This window comes from Polypterus senegalus, chromosome 3, assembly GCF_016835505.1.
Source record: "Polypterus senegalus isolate Bchr_013 chromosome 3, ASM1683550v1, whole genome shotgun sequence".
NCBI lineage: Eukaryota > Metazoa > Chordata > Cladistia > Polypteriformes > Polypteridae > Polypterus > Polypterus senegalus.
The window spans coordinates 113,130,664-113,150,384 of record NC_053156.1 but is presented as its reverse complement, the minus strand read 5'-3'; the positions used below and the strand labels follow the sequence as shown (position 1 = coordinate 113,150,384).

The window sequence follows — 19,721 nt, the reverse complement described above, 5'->3', positions numbered from 1 at the left end:
AAGAAAATTAAAGTCAGTTTTTCCAAATGCTGATATAGCACTCTGGATATTTATGACTTTGCCTGTAACGAATGCTAGTGGGGAGCATTCATTTTCAAAACTGGGACTAGTTAAAAACAGACTGAGATCCACAATGGGCCAAAACAGACTGAATCACCTGTCTCTGATGTCCACTGAAAGTAATATTTTGGGCAAACTGGATTTTACCAACCTCATCAAGGACTTCTCTTTCAAGAAAACAATCTTCTAAAGGTAGGAAATGTATATTTGCCGTATGAGTGTGATGCTGTTGTGTTATTACTTTGTGTTACTGTATTGTATTTTTATGGGTCTTGTTTTAGTGTGGCCTGTAAACTACTGCTGTTATTGCACCTGTTGGTTTAGAAAGCTAAAATCGGTTATTAACTTACAGATCCACTGTTAATGCCTTTTATCTGTGGAGTTGCTATATATAGTAAAGGTTATCAAGGTACTTCTGCGGATGTTTGTTTATGCTACTGCATCCCGAATGGATGCATTTCGGCTATGTAATATTTCCAGCATACTATTACACGTGGCATTAAATATTTTTTTTCTGGTAACGCATTATGAGTAAGTGGGGCTGTCTATATCCTCTGCAACAGGGGGCCCACACAAAGAGTAGCCTAGTCGCCCATGACCACCTTAATCCACCTCTGCAGGTGGACTACTACAGCTATACTGATGACAAACAGGTTACACTACTTATCTACCTGATGATTCTGAGGCTCTATGCCCTCTGATTCAATGTCTTACTAGCATTACAGAATGGATGAGTAGTAATTTCCTCAAGCTAAACAAGAAAAAACTGAAATTCTAGTTGATGTCTTAAATCAAAAAGCAAGGCTCTTAGACATAAACTTAATCAACCAGCTTTACAAATTATGCCAGAAGCAAAGAATTTTGGCATTATTATGGACTCATCTGAACTTCAAATCACTGATTAAACATATTACTAAGACTGTGTTTCTTCATTTAAGAAACATTAAAAAAGTTAGACCTTGCTTCTGAAGATGCTGTAAAATTATTTCAAACATTTGTTTTTAAGTAATTTGATTCCTGTAATGCAGTTCCTTAGAGAATTACCTAGGAAATGCATAAATCTGTTATGGTTAGTTCAAAATGCAGCAGAATCTTCCATCAGTAAAAGAAAATCTAAGCACATCTCACTGGTCTTAGCATCATTATATTGGTTACCTATGTCTTTTACAATAGAGTTTAGAATACTCTTAATTGCATATAAACTCTAAATAATCTTGCTCCTGTTTATATTTGGGAGTTTCTATCTCCGTACATTCAAAATCGAAATACTGTATTTGATCTTCAAACACTGGTTTGCTTCTTCAGCCAAAAGCAGTGCAAAAAAGGCAGACTTTTGCTGTTATGCACAAAAATTTGGAATTCTTAAAAAGATGTGCCAAGCTAATACAGTACAACACCAAACAGCAAAACCCACTTTATAACTGGGCTTTTTTTAAATTCTTGTTTTTGCATTCGATCTAACAGATTATAATATTTACTGCAATTTCATATAACTTTAAAGACTACAATTGTTACTAATCTCTTCTATTATCTGTTACATTTATTAGTCTATATATTTTAAAAATATTTTATTTGCAATTGTAATTTTTTCTTTAATGTTCTCATAAAGAATTTTTACCCACATGTTTTGTATGACAGTAGGCTATATAAATAAATGTTGTTGCCATCACAGACCAACACCAACTCTTGCACAATACACTACAACAGAGCAATTTAATAATTAGTAGTGTACTATGGTCAGTTGATTTAAACATACAATATACTATTCTTGCAGAGGTACACTGCTTATATGTCATTTATTTTATGATTTGACAGAAATTTCTATCTCAGAACTCCAGAATACTGTTTTGAAATCCAGCCTGATTGGTGTATGTGTGGGATTTGCACATTTTCTGTTTATTCCAGTGTTCTTTCCACATGCTATTTAAATATACTGTATGTTAAACTAATTTTTAAGTGAAAATTATCCTAGTGATAAAATGATGTACGTATTTATCAAGGTTGCTTCTTTGGGTCCTAACTGGTTTAAGTGAGTTCAGTACATGGATAATTAGATACATGGTGTTTTCTACAACATATTCTTGGCATCAGAGATTGCATATATTTAAACACAGGTATTTTTTATAATTATTATTTCCTTAATCTAAATATTGATTTTTTGATTGTGGTTCAGGGAAATTGAGGCAACAAAGGGAATGAAGGGAGATGATATAGACTTACCACAGAAGGCATCACAAATCAGAACCAAATCAGGATCAAAACTTAATGAGTGACCATATTATTGACCTACGTTAGAGTCATTGAAGATAAAACCAAGATCATCTGACTAACAAAGCCTCAAGTGCTACAGCATATAATAAAGAAAAGAACAGTGAGACTTTTAAAGAAAGTAGCAACATAATTTAATAGGAAAGGCTCACCTAAAACGGGAAATACAATTCATACATATTTTTATGTACTGTACATACAATTTGATTTAAAAAAGAAAGAAAATCTTACTGATTGCAGAAGCCACTAAAGCTTGGGCAGAAGTGATGCTGCTACACTGAGAAGTCCTCCCCGTTTCAGGCTTAATTTCTACTTTATCTTGTCTTCCTTCAGTTCTTTCTTCTTGATCAATGTCTTTCTTTTGTGCAGCACGGTAAAGGACCATCTTTAAAGATGCTAAACTAAAATAATGATGTATCTTCTCTGGCCTTAATGAAGCATTTGAAAAAAAGAATAAAAATACAGAAAATACATACATTTACAACAGCAAGAAAAGTTTCTGAGATGGATCCAATAACTAGGTATTAAAGAATGAAATTTGCTATATTTGCTAATGAGTATGTTTGTTGCATTGTAAAAAACTTCAGTATACATGAGCAATTGCCACAGTGTACACATTCTTTATATCATGTACTAAAATGACATTTTGTAGTAGTAATCTGGCAAATATCACTTAGAAAAGTACGTTTAAATCATATGATATCTGATCCAAAGCCAAGAACTTACTAAACAAACCATTTGCATATAACAACTAAAATAGTAATTACATATAGAAAATTATATTTAATAAGTACAATAAATACTTTTACATTTTAAAATTGCTTAATATTTTACTTTTATTTAATTATGAAACAGCATAACAATATATATTTTGTTAAGCAAAAAAAAATATGAAGTGAGACTCACAGTTGATCTTTGATGAGATCAGTTACAAGCTGTAACCGATGGGATAGCATCTTTGGGCTCTTAAATCCCAAGGCTGTGAGATGTGCTTTGAAGATCAAGCTGTAACCTGGCAATGTTAAGGAGACTGTCCGGAATAAAGCCAGGATATCGCTGGGCAGGCTCTTATATTCTGTCTTGCTTTGTGCAGTCAAGAATAAACTGAAGTTTTGGTTCAACACAATCTGGCAACAATATTAATTGACAGTCAGCAGAAGAGGATGATCCAGTTTTAGAAATTTTAATGTCAAATTGTATTTCAAGATATTTCATTTAAAAATAAGAGTAACTTAAAAGAACAGCTGACCTCTTTTCCATCGCCTAAAATGCAGGTGTTCAGTTTAGCTTTGCAGGTATTATACAAAATATGTGAATTAAGCATTAAAGCTGAAACACTCATCTTTGTCAACATGTGAAAGTCATCAAAACAAATCCAACAGCCATCCTAGAAGTGTGAATATAATTTTGGAGAGAAGTATTAGTGTGTACTTGTATGACCACTTTACAAAAAAAATTTTGGCCGTCAATTTTAACATTAGTTAAACATGTAATTTATAAATAAATTAATTTGATATTTACCAATTTACTTGATAAAGAAAAAACACAGGCCTTGTGTACATTCTGAACTCCTGAATAGTGTACAGTACATGGGAACAGTATACAACAAAGAAATGGGACACTAATAACAATAATAAATATAAAGATATACGTGTACTATGAATTAATAATATGAGATAAATATTTTAAATTTGTTGATAAATCCCTACATTTTTGACCTGCTAAGTCCAGGTAAGATTAGTTCAGGATTAGAGAACTGAACACTATATGGGAAAAATGCTTGGACAAGACATCAGTCTACTGCAAGTCATGAACCTTGATTGCAAAACTTTTGGATGTAGGATGAAAATGATTATCTGGACAAAAATCCATATAGATATAGGGAGAATCTGTACTCTCCACATTGTGTTTTACAAGGCTGGCACTCAAACATGGTGTCTAGAAGCTATTACAGAGAAGTGCTAGCCTTGCTTTTCACTGCTGAAACAAAATATCCATATGGTATAACACCTGTTTTGCACACAGTCATTCGAATAATTTACGACCAAATTCAAAATAGCCAGTATTCAACAAAGTACAATGCATGGCTTACCAGTGCAGATCCATGTAGTGCTTCTGTGATAGCGGTTGGTGGTGTGTATGAAGAACAGTTAAACACCAGGAGGAACTTCGCCAAAAGATTAGCAAATCCCTAATAATTAGGAAATGATTATTGCATAAGAGGAGGTCTGCTATCATTCGGAGAAGCCATTTTTGTACTAAAATTCATAAACTAGTATTGTATTGTATTGTATTGTATTGTATTGTATTGTATGTATGTAGCACTTTAAAAACAACATCAAGGCTGACCAAAGTGCTGTACAATAAAAACCCAACATATCAGACACACAATAACCAAAGGGTAAATGAAACAGAAACACATAAGAGCCGAAGAGATTCATAATAAAAAGTATACAAATAGCCAACATATCATAATGGGTTAAAAGCCAGAGAGTAAAAGTGTGTTTTTAAATAAGATTTAAAGACAGCTAGTGAAGGAGCCTGCCTAACGTGCAATGGCAACTAGTAATAATTAGCCTTTCATTTCCCATAAATTTTATTCTTTCAAGCAGTATATGGAACTGCAACAAGTAAGAGGTAATCAGTCCTTTGTGTCCGATTTACACGATTTCTTTCAGCGTTAGTAGCATTTGTAACCGTACGCTGCTCATCCGTTTGTTGTGCTCATTGTGTACGTGTGGTCGCATTAGCAAGTCTACGTTCCGCGTGTGACTTCGTTTCCTACGCATCCTTCCCGCGGCCTTCCCTGCTCTTGTGGCTGCTCGAGGTATTGCTGCAAACACCATACATATGGATAGTATCAAATTATATATAAGGATAAGAAAGTACTCCTCGTTTATAAATTCTTTAATTAAAGACAGAATCAGCATTCATTTTCTGCTTTGTGTTACTTTAAGAAATGTCTATTTGATGTTAGGTCTGGTTTACAATATTGGTTAATAAATGTTAAAATGCTGACAGTTAAGTACTAATCATTAATTAGGAAAGGATAACAGCCACAGTACTTCTGTGAAAGCTGGAAAATTACATGTAAAACATAACCTGTCCTTTCCTCAGGAATGTCTTTTAAATCTGTGATGATCTTATAGATGTTTAAAAACCATGCATTTATTACACAAACTTTGTTTCCTTTATTCATCCTACTAGTATGTATCAGATATAATAAGTATTACAGTGCATAAACTAAAAGTTGAATTGACATTTTATACATAGCTCCCCAATACAGATGTGTAAAAAAATTATTGAACTCTTCAAACTTCCCAGTTATACACAATATATTATTACAAGATGTATGCTCGGGCAACCCACTCAGATTGTAATAATAATAACACAAGCATTGACCTGAAATTATCAACTTTTTTTAGTATAGATACATTCTTTTTGCCACCAGTTTAGGGCCGATGACTTGGCATGCTATTTTTCCTTACCTTAACAGTCTCAGTTTTCCCAGAACTGTGATCACCTTGAACAATTACACCATTTCCACTTTTCAGAATCTATACAAAAAGGGCAGAAAACAGAATTACCAAAAAAATAAATACAGCTGCTACAAGATTTGCAGAATATTAGAAAGATTACTTAACATTCGATAAGAGACAATACAGTATGCATTAACTGACATTAACTTGAACACTTTACTGTATTTCAATAATTTTAAATATATAGCAGTATTAGTAATTGCACAGTTTTAACTACATACATACATGTGACAAAGCAAAGAATGCCTTTTCTGTAACAGGACTCAGCGTAATATTGACTGACGCGCCATAAAATTCAAAGCCACTCTCATACTGAGCATCATGAATGCATAATCTGTGGGCATTGTTTCCATCTGTAGCATAAAACAGAAGAATTAAAAACTGAAAAATCAAAAATGTTAACATAGAGAAGTTCATGATTGTCTAATTTAAACAAACGTATATGTAGAATTTTCATTCTGCACATTTGATTCTTCATGCAAATAATAAGGAATTTTTTACGCTCTTAAAAACTTTTACTGGTTCTGGCTCACAGCTCCAAGAGAATGAGGATGAATCCTTGCTCCATCATTGACTTAAAGGAGGTTGCATGACATTTTTCTTTGTGTACTCTGGGTCACTCTCCAACATCTCAAATGTTAGGCAAATTGATAACTAGCGTAACCTCATGGGCAAGGGACTAACTCAACATAAAAATATAGGGCAACATATGTATACTGGCTTGGTGCTTAGGTCTTGGCTAGCCATAACCCTCAACTTGGATAAAGTGGATTTAGAAATGAATAAATTAAAGTATGAAAAGCAAACATTATAGAAACTAACAAGTGACTCCTCACCATTATCATCCCAGTAAAACCTCAGTGATCTTCTCCATTCAAAATCTGTCACATCTCTGACCTTTCGTGTGTTTAAACTTTCCAGAACATCACGAAGATAAACTGCAAACTGAATACAGAGCAAGTGAAAAAAATTAAGTAATATAAATTTAGCTTTAGATAAATAAGTACACAAAATTTTCCGAGGAATAATATTGGAGCATAAATCAAAGGCAGCAAGATATGCAGCACAGTAATACTTTTACGAAGGATGTTATAGCACACTCAAATATTTGACTACAATACTGTTCAATAATTCATATTAATTTAATTGATTAGATTTACCAGTTATTAAAACTGGAATGCATTTAACAATAAAACATACTTATGAAGAGTTGTTTCAGGATTAGTAAAAACACTAAAAAAAAAAGAACATGCAGGCTCTAAATTAAGAGTTTTTATAAGAAAGAAACTAGACTATCGCATTTGTTCTATGCCCTTCACTTTTGATAATTATACTGATTAACCTCTATGTAGTCCTCAGAATGTATGCATAAAAGGTTTCTTAGCTACAGAATGTATTTTATATGTTTTCCTGTTTAAACTTACATTAACTACATTTCACTTTTAGATACTACAGTTTACACAACTCCTAGACTCAAAAACACATGGGACAAAATACAGGCATTTTTATTTTTACATTACTAGCTGTTCTACACAGCTTTGCCTAGAAGTGTGGGAAAATGTACATTACATGCGTGACATAAATAAAAATCAAACATGACACTTATGATAAAAATGCATTTTTAAAATATTATTTAGCATTTAGTGTTTCTGAGCTTATTAATTCCTTGCAAAATTTTACTCTGAAACTAAGAGCAAGATCTACAGAACTAAAAGTAACTTTTCACTAAAGAGAAATTCGCAGAAGAGTAATAATAATTATCTGAATAGTTCAGTAATAGCTTTGAAATGTTATCAGAGAATGTAGAATTCACCTCAGTCATAACATATAATTCAATCTAATGAGTAATGAATATTGAGCAGCACACACACTCATCCACTCTCTGAGCAGCACCATAGGCGGATACCCACAAGGTTTAATTGTGTAAAACCATTTAGATCAGTTAACATCAAATGTAAACGTGGAAAACAATTTAGATCAGCTAATATCACATTATAATGTGACCTTGAGAGATGCTCTGAACACAGTGGCTCCCCTAAAAACAAAAGTGATCAAAGCACATAGAAACTCTCCCTGGTTTAATGAAAATACTCGAGCTCTTAAATTAGAGTGTCGAAAACTGGAGCACAGATGGAGAACAACAAAGCTACATGTCTTTCAAATTGCATGGACAGAGAGTGTAAATAAATATAAAAAGGCCCTCTTTAAAGCTCGCTCAGAATACTATTCTACATTAATAGATAGCAATAATAAAAATCCTAGGGTACTTTTTAGAGCAGTGGCTAAATTAACAAACGGGAATTCAGATCTACAGTGCAAAATACCAACAGATATTAGCAGTACAGACTTTATGAACTTCTTCAATGAGAAAATTAAAAATATAAGATCCCAGATCTCAGCATCACAGTACAAACCAAATACTAGCTTAGCAGACCCTGTCGCACATTGCATTCAGCACTTTAATAATTTTAATCCTGTAACTCACCAGGAAGTCTTAACTTTAATTACTAAAATGAAGCCCACTACTTGTTCCCTAGATCCAGTGCCAACAAAACTAGTAAAAGTGCAATGGATGTTCTTGCAGCCTATTCTAACCATTATCAATAGTTCATTACTGCATGGCACGTACCTGATGCACTAAAAGTGTCAGTCATTAAACCTTTACTTAAAAAGTCAGACCTAGACCCACACATACTAAATAACTATAGGCCTATTTCAAATTTACCATTTCTCTCTAAAATACTAGAAAGTAGTCGCCAGTCAGCTTCAGTCACACCTTACGCATTACAATTTATTTGAGAAATTCCAGTCTGGCTTTCGACTGGTCATAGTACAGAAACGGCACTAACACGGGTTGTAAATGACATTCTGATATCCTCTGATGAAGGAAATTCCACTGTAATTATGTTGTTGGACTTAAGTGCAGCATTTGACACCATTGACCATTCTATTTTACTGCACAGGCTAGAAAACGATGTTGGGCTTACAGGCCCCGTGCTCGCTTGGTTCAGTTCTTATTTATCAAATCGATTCCAGTATGTACAGAAATGTGCAGACAGTACTCCATCATTATACACAGAAGTTCAATATGGTGTCCGCAGGGCTCAGTACTGGGACCTTTACTGTTTTCACTTTACATGCTTCCACTGGGATCTCTCATTAGGAAACATAATGTTAATTTTCACTGTATGCAGATGACACCCAGTTATACCTTTCATTTAAATCAAATGAAGTTTCTCCGATGTTGTCTTTAATTAGTTGTGTTAGTGAATTAAAGGAATGGATGAATGAGAACTACTTGTCTTTAAATACAGATAAAACAGAGATGTTAATTGTTGGAGGGAATGACGCTGATCACAGCAATATTTTGTCGTCATTTAACTCAGTTGGAATCCCAATTAATTTTACTGAATCAGCCCGCAATCTAGGAGTTATCTTTGACTCTAGCATGTCATTTAAAGCATATTACAAAGTCGTCCAAAACATGTTTTTCCATCTTAAAAATATTAGGAAATTAAGGCGCTTTCTAAATAAACAGGATTGTGAGAAATTAATTCATGCATTTATCTCTAGTAGGATTGACTACTGCAATGCGGTGTTCACTGGCTGTTCAAACTGTTCTCTATACAGCCTCCAGTTAATCCAAAATGCGCTGCAAGAATTATTACAAGAACAAGAAAATATGAACACATAACCCCAGTTCTTAAATCTTTACACTGGCTCCCAGTTAAGTTTAGGGCAGATTTCAAAATCCTCCTTTTAACATATAAAGCATTAAATGGCCAAGGTCCGCTTACTTGTCTGAACTTATCATGACTTACAAACCTGAGCACATTAAGATCTCAAGATGCCGGTCTGCTTAGGATTCCAAGGATTAATAAAATAACAGTGGGAGGTCGAGCTTTTAGTTACAGGGCCCCTAAACTGTGGAATGGTCTTCCTGCTTCCATAAGAGATGCCCTCGGTCTCAGCCTTTAAATCCCGGCTGAAGACTCACTACTTCAGTTTAGCATATCCTGACTAGAGCTGCTGATTAACTGTACATACTGCATCTCTGTTGTTAGTCATTAGCACTATAACATAAGTAACATGATAATTATATTTGAATACTAACCCTCACCTATTCTGTTTCTTTTCTCGGTACCCAAATGTGGCCATTGGTGCCACGGCCCACCTGCCAAGTTGTTTGCCTGCCTATGGTAAAGTCATCCCTGATGGAGGATCACAGGAATCATGGGAAAGAGGGTCCTTTCATCGGAGCAACGTTTCAGCCGTGGCATGGCCAAATGGGGAGGCAGCTAGATGGATGAGGTCTCCAGGACTCTAAAAATATCCAAACCTAATTATGTCATATCATCTACTGTTAAACCGTAATTCTAAAATTTTTATTATTATGCTGTCTTAAGGAATTGTTCTGTTCTGTATATTGTATTGTATTGACCCCCTACTTTTGACACCCACTGCACGCCCAACCTACCTGGAAAGGGGTCTCTCTTTGAACTGCCTTTCCCGAGGTTTCTTCCATTTTTCCCTACAAGGTTTTTATTGGGAGTTTTTCCTTGTCTTCTCAGAGAGTCAAGGCTGGGGGCTGTCAAAAGGCAGGGCCTGTTAAAGCCCATTGCAGCACTTCCTGTGTGATTTTGGGCTATACAAAAATAAACTGTATTGTATTGTATTGTATTGTTTCTGCCACCTCTTACTCCCAGTGCCACAAAACAATTTTGTTACTCCAGCTTAAGTATGGCTCTCCTCACAAATGGACCATTTGCTCACTTAGTATTCTTCCTAAACAAAAATTGAATATGACCTTTTTGTTTGTCACAAAGTAAAAAGTATTGAAAAAAGAAAGAATGAATTTTTTAATACAATCAATTGTTAAAAGAAGTATTGAACAGAAAAATAAAAAAATTCTTTTTCAACATGCTTAAATATTTTAAAATTCCCAATAAATATTTCAGTCACATAATCACCTAAATCTGGTATTGCTTTAAGTAATCATTTCTAATTTTATTATATAGGTAAAAATCATGTTGGTCATGTTGTGTTGTTCTATAAATAACAAAGCTAAAGGGCACAATGTTCCATAGAAAAGGGAAAGTTTTACTAGTGTTGTCTCAGATTTAAATTTTTTCTAATATCAGACTATCCTAAAAATAACTGCAATGTTTTCTAGAAATGGGTGTGGTAGTATTTTTGTGTAGCTCTAATGGGCAGAAGTTTTTTACAGGTATGGGAAAACATTGTTATAATGTAATATGTTTTGTCACAATATACTGTATCAATGACAGTTTTTTTCATTCATTTTTGTGTCTTGTATAGGTCAAGGAATCTGTGAAGCAGTGCAAACGTTTAACATATGCCATCTGTTAGAATGAAAATATCAATGCATTTTTCTACTTCAGGCCTAACAAAAGGCATTCCAATTGATGTAATACTACAAATATTACAAAGTGCATTGATTTTTTAAATTCCAATTAATAGTACACCGGAAACTTTAGCACTTCTGTAAAATATCTGAAAGCATTCCTTGTCCATCATTTAGGTTCCTTTTGGTTTTTACAATGTTACATTGAAGAAAGGGCTTACTATGACACATTTACTTTGCAAGCATTAAGTGCTCCGGAAAACAACAGAAAATCAATGTCTCTTCAACAGCTTACAGGTGTGATTGATAATTTATACTTAATTTAGATTCCACCAACTGACATAATCAAAGAAAAAGTGGAGAACCAAAACACATCTGCTGAAACTGCTTCACACTTTCACAGGTTGACAATGTCCTCTACTGGTTTTTATTTCCAATGTCCTAAATGGCAACAGTCAACTCCACTTAAGTTGCAATGAAGCCTTCTGTGCAGAAAAAAAATGACTCCAATGTCCTTAAAGTATCAGATGTGAAGTGTCAAGGTGGAATCTCTTTTTGTTTGTTATCCCATGGTTAATTAGTGTGGAACTTCTATCAGTATTTGATAACTGAATAGTGTTTAACATGTTTTGGTCTTGTATAAAGAATTCTGATTATTTTATCTCTTATTCACAGGACACCAGTGAGACTAAAGGTGATATACTTAGCGATATGCTTACATTTGTGGAGAATCTCTTTTCTCATAAGTAAGTTTCTTAAATTCAGTTAATATTTCTTCCTTAGTTGTGGAGCATAATTATTTTTAAACATATTAATTTTTATTTGTTGTACTTTCTTCTACTGTATTTTAAACTGATTTCAGTATCAATATCTCAACATCCTGGCTGCTGTTTATAGTATGATACGACTTGGGCAGTTCCTAATATTTGTTTCAGTGCTTGTACAGTTCTAGAGCTTTATTTCCCAGCCATAAACTGGTAATTGCCCCTTGATGATTATTGGGTCATTAAGCACACAATGCTACACTGCCTGCCTTTCTAAACAAGCTTTGCTTAGCTCGTGTTCTCCCAATTAGACTGCTAAATCCATTAATTAATAATTTTTTAAAAGGAAATAAAATAATAGTTGATTTTTTTGGATTGACAGGCACTATTCAGATTGGTTAGTCAACTCTGTTGGTAACTTATCATTAACTTGAGGACCTAAGTCATTAGTACAGTACATTGCTCATGATTGCATAGCAGAAAGAATAATTTTTTCAGTAATTAGAAAGTGATATTATATATTAGATGATATTACTACAGAGAATGCCACATGCACTCAAGGCACTTTATTCAGCCTTACTGAAAGATTCCTATATATGGTGTGCTATTACTTTTATCTCCCTCTACCTGTGTGCATGTCCCACTCTTGCCACTGTGTTTATACTGGATGCAGTTGCCTTGCTTATGCTCTTTTCTGGTGTTGAGTGTGTCATTAATATAATATGTAGTATCTGATTAATATAATACTGATTAATGTGGGCAAAGCATCTTTGTTGTGGTGGCTGGGCTTAATGTTATTTGGTTAATTCTAGTTTTGTTTTTGAGCATAAGGTCTCATCTATTGATATTAATTTGCTTGTTGGAGTACAATGTCTGTTCATAGCAGCACCAATTACTTGTTACAATCTATCTCTTCAATCTAGTGCTTGACTGATTAGTGCATCAGTACCAATACAGCTAGCTTAATTAAAATTGTCTTGACATTAATGCTTTATTAGTTCTTGGAGCTAAGACCGGAATTACTTTTTTTTTCTATTGGGCAATTTTAATTGGCAAGTGCTCATCCACAGAAACCCAAATAATTAATTGAAAATTACATTTTGGCAATGGGTCTGCTATCAGCCATTTTTCAGACAAGATGTTGTCCAGTACAGTACTACAAAACAGTTTCATTAATTTCACAAATGATTATATCCTTGAACATCCAACATCCAACTACAAAGGTATACATTGCCTTGTACAAACAGAACAGACATGATTTACAGTAGCTAAGTAAAATCATGTAGTATGGAATATACTGTGCATTTAATTAACTTTGTTGTATGATGTTTTTTGCATTGCATCTTATAAACATCTATCTTTTATTTTACACTAAACAGGGACAAATCTTCATGCTATATATTAATGCTTTACTTGGGTGAATCCACAGGTGCCCTTCACAAACATTTTCTTTATATACATACCATCACCATGTTTTCCACTTTTTGTTTTTGACTGCATGTTACAGGATCGTTGTTATGCTTCCAGGTTTTCTTGGAGAGAATGGATGAAAGACGAAAGATAATTCCAGAGTATTTCTTTACAACTCCAGGAAAAGCCTTGCGGTCAGACTTCAGATCTATGATAGCTGCTTCACAGTCTGCTGTCCAACAGTATAACAAGGCTAATCTTGCTATTTGGAAAGGATACTGTAAAAAAATATAAATATATTGAGAATTAATTACCTTGTACATCTGTTATAGAAACTGTATAATTTTCAGTTGTACAACTGCAACTGACTGCAATGTAGTCGAAAAATTCATTTGTACACATGTATTGTTAACACAATGCAAGTCTAACAACTTCAATCCCCAATTTTTGGTATTTCTGGAGATAAGAACCCAAACTAGCAACAGCATTGTTAGCAAAAGAGGTGTCAAATGGCACAATTACACGCACATCAACATAGGACCAATTTAGAGTTTCTGCTTAACCTAATCTGTACGTGGGATACAACAATGTACTCAGAAGGAAATCTTCACAGAGAAACGTAAATTATAACTCTGCATTGACAACAATCTGATATAGAATTTGAACTAAAAAACACTTGATTAGTAGCATTGCTAATCATTCTGTCACCATTCCAACCATTAACACTACATATTATCTTAAATATACACTAGCACCTTTGGTAATGTGTTGCTGATATAAAAATCTCCATATTCCTTGTCCTATGTACAAAGATCTCATAGACCACAGCATTCTCAGAAATTGCCTTAGACAATAGGTGGGCCTATCTGGCAGTGTCTTAAACTGCTTTCAATCTTACTTAACAGGTAGTAAATTCTTTGTTAGTTCTGGTGACTATACTTCAGAGATACATGGTATTGTGTATATATATATATATATATATTTTTTTTGTTTTATTGTAATCATTCCATACAAATCGATCAATGTTTACAAAAAATAGGATTGAGAACAAGTCGACCCCCACCCCTGACTGAGACAGCATGGCCAATGGGGTAGAACTTAAGGCTTGTAAACAAATCTAAATTGATGAGTTTGATAGGCCAATAGAGGTGAATGGAGAAGAAAAAGAAATGCGGAGATAATTGCTTCCTTGGTGCTTTAAGTGCTTATTCTAAAATATTATTGATTAGATACTGCCATGTTATAAAAAAAATCTGTACAGATCCTCTAATTGAGTATTTGATTTTTTCCAATTTCAAATAGTATAACACATCGGTTTCCCACTGACTTAAAAGAGGAGAGTTAGGATTCTTCCAGTTGAGCAAAATAAGTCTGCGTGCCAAAAGTGTAGTGAATGCAATCACAGTTTGTTTATCCTTCTCCACTTTAAACCCATCTGGAAGAACACCAAACACAGCTGTTAATGGGTTAGGAGGGACTGTGACACCAAGGCTGTCTGAAAGGTAATTAATTTCTTTTTTTTTTTATTGTCGGTGCTATATTTCGACCCGGACGTCATACTTCTCCCTCGTCGGAGATACATCCATCGTGGAGATCATCGGAGATTACGAACGGATGCCTCGAAAGGAATTAACTCTTTTTGGTCTGATTTTCGGCACCCTCCACATAACACAGATAGGAACGCTGACCATAGCGTGTTGGCCAGCTTAGCTCGGTCGACTAACACCACTGTCAAATGCGACAGCAACATTGTCAGCTTTGGTCTATTGAACATCCGCTCACTTACGAGCAAGGGACATCTCATTCAGGATCTCCTCATTGACCGTAAGTTTGACTTTCTCTGTTTAACTGAGACTTGGCAGCAACCTCAAGACTTTTCACAACTTAATGAATGCACCCCCTCGGGGTTTGTGTACACTTGTCAACCCCGTGCATCTGGCCGTGGAGGAGGTGTCGCGATAATTTACCGCGAGAAGTGGAAAGTCCTGCTGTTGCCTGCTCCTGCTGTTAGCTCTTTTGAATCGACTGTGTGTCAACTGTCTGGGCCAGTTCCAACCATCATTGCAACTGTCTACCGTCCTCCTAAGTCTAACAACAATTTTTTGAACGATCTTGCTACCTTCCTTACCAATCTATCTGTAATTACTCCAAATATAATTCTGCTGGGGGATTTTAATATACATCTGGACAATATCAATATCCCTCTCACTAGAGACTTTTTATCTTGCCGGAGAGTTTTGGATACCAGCAGCACACTGATGTTCCTACCCATTGTAAAGGACATATCTTGGACCTGATTTGCTGCTCTGGTGTTGTTCCTTTTGATCTTACAGCAGATGAACTCACTATAACCGACCACTTTCTCCTCTCATTCAACGCTAAACTTACCTTTTCTGTTCCTAAGCTTCCACGCCTCATAGCCTTTCGTAACATTAAGAATATCAACTTGAATTTGCTGTCTTCTAGAATTGATTCGCAAATGGACTTTTATAATTTATCCTCTCCCATAGAACTGGTCTCATATTATGACACTTGTCTTAATGGTATTCTTAATTCTACTGGCCCCGTTAAAACCAGATCTGTTTCCTTTTCCGCCTGAACTTCGGCTTCTGAAAGCTAAAGGCAGGCAACTTGAAAGGTTGTTTAAAAAAAACAGACTCTTTGTCCACAAAGAGATTTATAAAATCATCTACTCTATTACAAGGATTGTATAGCTCAAACCAAATCTAATTATTACACTCAGTTAATTACTAGTAATACAGGTAACACTTTTTTTTCTTTACTTAATAATGTTACACAACCTCCAGACTCTTTACCATCTCACCTTTACTCAACTGCCTTCTGTAATTCTCTTATGTCTTTGTTCAATGAGAAAATCCAAAAGATACATCAGCACCTTGGTCCAGATCCTTTCTGTATTTCTTCTGAACTACACTCACCTATTCACTCTTTCTCTTCTTTCCAGCTTCCCACTTCCTCTGAAATCTCAGATCTCATCTGCAAATCCAAGTCATCTACTTGTCAGCTGGACCCCCTGCCTACAGTTTTGGTTAAAGCCTGCCCCCTCTCTAGTCCCTCTTATTTCTGCCATCATTCACTCTTCTCTTACTACTGGTATTATTCCCTCATCTTTCAAAACTGCTGCTATAACCCCAATATTAAAAACCTGGTTGTGATCCTACTAATTTCAATAATTTTCGCCCCATTTCTAACTTGCCCTTTATCTCCAAAATTCTTGAAAAATAGTAGCTATCCAACTTCACACCCACTTGTCTCACAATAATCTATATGAGAAGTTCCAGTCTGGTTTTCGCCCCCTTCATAGTACAGAAACGGCACTTGTTAAAATTACTAATGACCTCCTTATGGCTGCTGATTCTGGTCTAATCACTATTCTCATCCTTCTTGATCTGAGTGCGCCTTTGATACTATTTGTCATACCACTCTCCTTAATAGATTATCTTTGATTGGCATTACTCACACTCCACTTGATTGGTTTAGATCTTACCTTTCAGGCCGCACTCAGTTCATACAGCTTAAAACTTTCACATCCCAACCCACCGCTGTTACTTCTGGTGTGCCCCAAGGCTCTGTCCTGGGGCCTCTTCTTTTTATTATTTACCTTCTTTCCCTTGGCAATATTTTTCGCAAATATAACATTAATTTTCACTGTTATGCTGATGACACCCAGCTCTACCTTGCTGGTAAACCCACCTCCTCTTTTCCACCACCCTCACTTATTGATTGCATTTCTGAAATTAAATCCTGGTTCTCTTCAAATTTTCTTAAATTAAACAGTGACAAAACTGAGGTTCTCCTCATTGGTTCAAAATCATCATTATCCAAAACCAATAATCTTTCTTTTATTATTGATAACTCTGTTGTTTCCCCATCATCTCAGGTCAAGAGTCTGGGTGTCATCCTCGACAGTACTCTATCTTTCCAATGTCACATTAATAACATCACCCGGTCTGCTTACTTCCACTTACATAATATTAATCGCATTCGTCCCTCCCTCACTCCTCATACTACTGCCATTCTTGTTCATAGTCTTGTCACTTCTCGGCTGGACTACTGCAATTCACTCCTCTTTGGTCTCCCTAATAAATCTCTTCACAAGCTTCAGTTAGTCCAGAATTCTGCAGCACGTATCATCACTGGAATCCCATCTTTTCACCATATTACTCCGGTCTTGCAGCAGCTTCATTGGCTCCCGATCAAGTTTCGTATTGATTTTAAGATTCTGCTACTAACTTTTAAGGCCATCCATAACCTTGCACCTCCATATCTGTCTGACCTTCTACATGTTGCCATTCCATCCCGTAACCTTAGATCCTCTTCCTCCACCCATCTGACCGTTCCTCCCGCCGCCTAACCACCATGGGGAGCAGAGCTTTCAGCCGTTCTGCTCCCAAGCACTGGAACTCATTACCTGCGGATCTCCGAAATATCAAATCATATTCATCTTTCAAATGTAAACTTAAAACACATTTGTTTAAAATGGCTTTTTCTTCTTCCTCCTAATTATAGTGGTTTTGTTTGGTTTTAAATTTTTAGATTTTCTGATGTTTTAAGTTTTTTATAATTGTTTTTTATTTATTTATTTATTTATTGTTTGTTCGGTGTCCTTGAGTTCTCTGAAAGGCGCCTTGTATAAATAAAATGTATTATTATTATTATTGAAAATTTTGGTCCAAATCGATATTAATTTGGTGCAGGCCCAAACATGTGACCCTGTGAGGCTGGGACTTGATTGCAGCGTTCACAGGTTGGATCCTGCCCTGGAAACATTTTGGAGAGTTTTAGGCGAGACAGATGTGCTCGATATATAATTCTGAGTTAAATAATTGTATGCTTTGCGCATATGGAGCTTGAGTGAATTCTCTGCATTGCTATTTTTCACTCCTTTTCTGATATATTGATTAAAATATCTTTTTCCCAGTGTCCTCTTGGATCTTTGAAAGGAAGGGACTGCAAAATAATTTTATATATTGCAGAGATGGTGTCTAAGTCCTTGAATATTTTTTCCAGCATGGACGAGGGTGCAAGGAAAATCGGGCAGGTTCTGTTTAACAAAGTTCCTAATTTGAAGATAGTGAAAGAAATGTGTAGCTGGAAAGTTAAATTTGGAATGTAATTGTTCATAGGATGCAAAGAAGTTGTCTATATAAAGATCTCTATGCAAGTTAATCCCAAATTTTTTCCAGATATTAAAAACTGCATATGTTTGCAAGGGTTGAAAGAGGTGGTTCTCTTGCAGAGATGCCACAGATAAAAGCTTCTCATCTTAAAATGCTTTCTACATTGGTTCCATATTCTGAGTGAGTGAACCACAATTGGGTTAACAGTATATTGCCGATAACTTGCATTTATTGGGGCACAAAGCAGGGAATATAAAGAAGTAATGCAGGATTTTACTTCTATTGCGGACCAGGCCTGTGTATGTTCATCTATTTGTGTCCAGGTTTTTATAGTTTGTATGTTTGCTGCCCAGTAATAAAACTGAAAGTTAGGTAGAGCCATGTCACCTTCTGCCTTTGGTCTTTGTAGGGTCGCTCTCTGGATACGTGGATTTTTTGAGTTCCAAATAAATGAGGTTACTGTTGATTCTAATTGCTTAAAAGATTTATTGATGTATATTGGAATGTTCTGAAATAAAAAAGAAGCTTAGGAAGAATATTCATCTTAACAATGGTAATTCTTCCAGCTAGAGTGAGATGAAGAGTTGACCATCTATGCAACTCTTGCTTAATTTTTTCCATGCAGACGGTGAAATTTTGTTGATAAAGAGCTTTGTGTTTACTTGTAATGTTTACCCCTAGGTATTTAAACTGATCTGCAATGATAAAAGGTAGGGTGTCTAATCTAATATTATATGCTTGAGAATTTACTGGAAAGAGTGCACTTTTATTCAGATTAATTCTGAGACCAGAGATCTTTTGAAATTCTGTAAGTGCTGTTAAGACTGCAGGCACAGAGTTTTGTGGGTGTGATATATACAGTACCATATCATCTGCATATAGAGAAATTTTCTGTTCCAGTCATTCTCTGATAATACCCTTTATCTGATCAGCATTTCGACAGTGAACCGCCAGTGGTTCTGGTGATATTGTATATAGTGTATCACACAGATCTAAGTTTTAGATAGAAGTTTGTCAACTGAATAAGGATAAAAATGGAAATATTACTTATAGGAAAATATGGATAAAGTGAGGATATTGGAAATAAACTTGATCACTCAGGTTTAAAAATTAAGTTGGAAATAAAGAATTTAAGGATAATCGACTCTGACCTAAACTTTAAATCACACATTAA

General features: G+C 35.1%; 1 protein-coding gene across 1 annotated transcript in view; it reads right to left on the bottom strand.

Moving 5' to 3' along the window:
* LOC120526593 (dynein heavy chain 5, axonemal-like) overlaps positions 1–19,721 on the bottom strand; it is a 259,504-nt gene that overhangs the window by 103,917 nt on the left and 135,866 nt on the right. Inside the window, exons 42-47 of the mRNA XM_039749755.1 lie at positions 13,460–13,684; positions 6,704–6,812; positions 6,093–6,220; positions 5,817–5,885; positions 3,235–3,455; positions 2,560–2,756 (exon numbers count right to left, since the gene is read on the bottom strand). Coding sequence (XP_039605689.1) covers positions 2,560–2,756; positions 3,235–3,455; positions 5,817–5,885; positions 6,093–6,220; positions 6,704–6,812; positions 13,460–13,684 — 949 coding nt within the window. The remainder of the gene's footprint in view (positions 1–2,559; positions 2,757–3,234; positions 3,456–5,816; positions 5,886–6,092; positions 6,221–6,703; positions 6,813–13,459; positions 13,685–19,721) is intronic.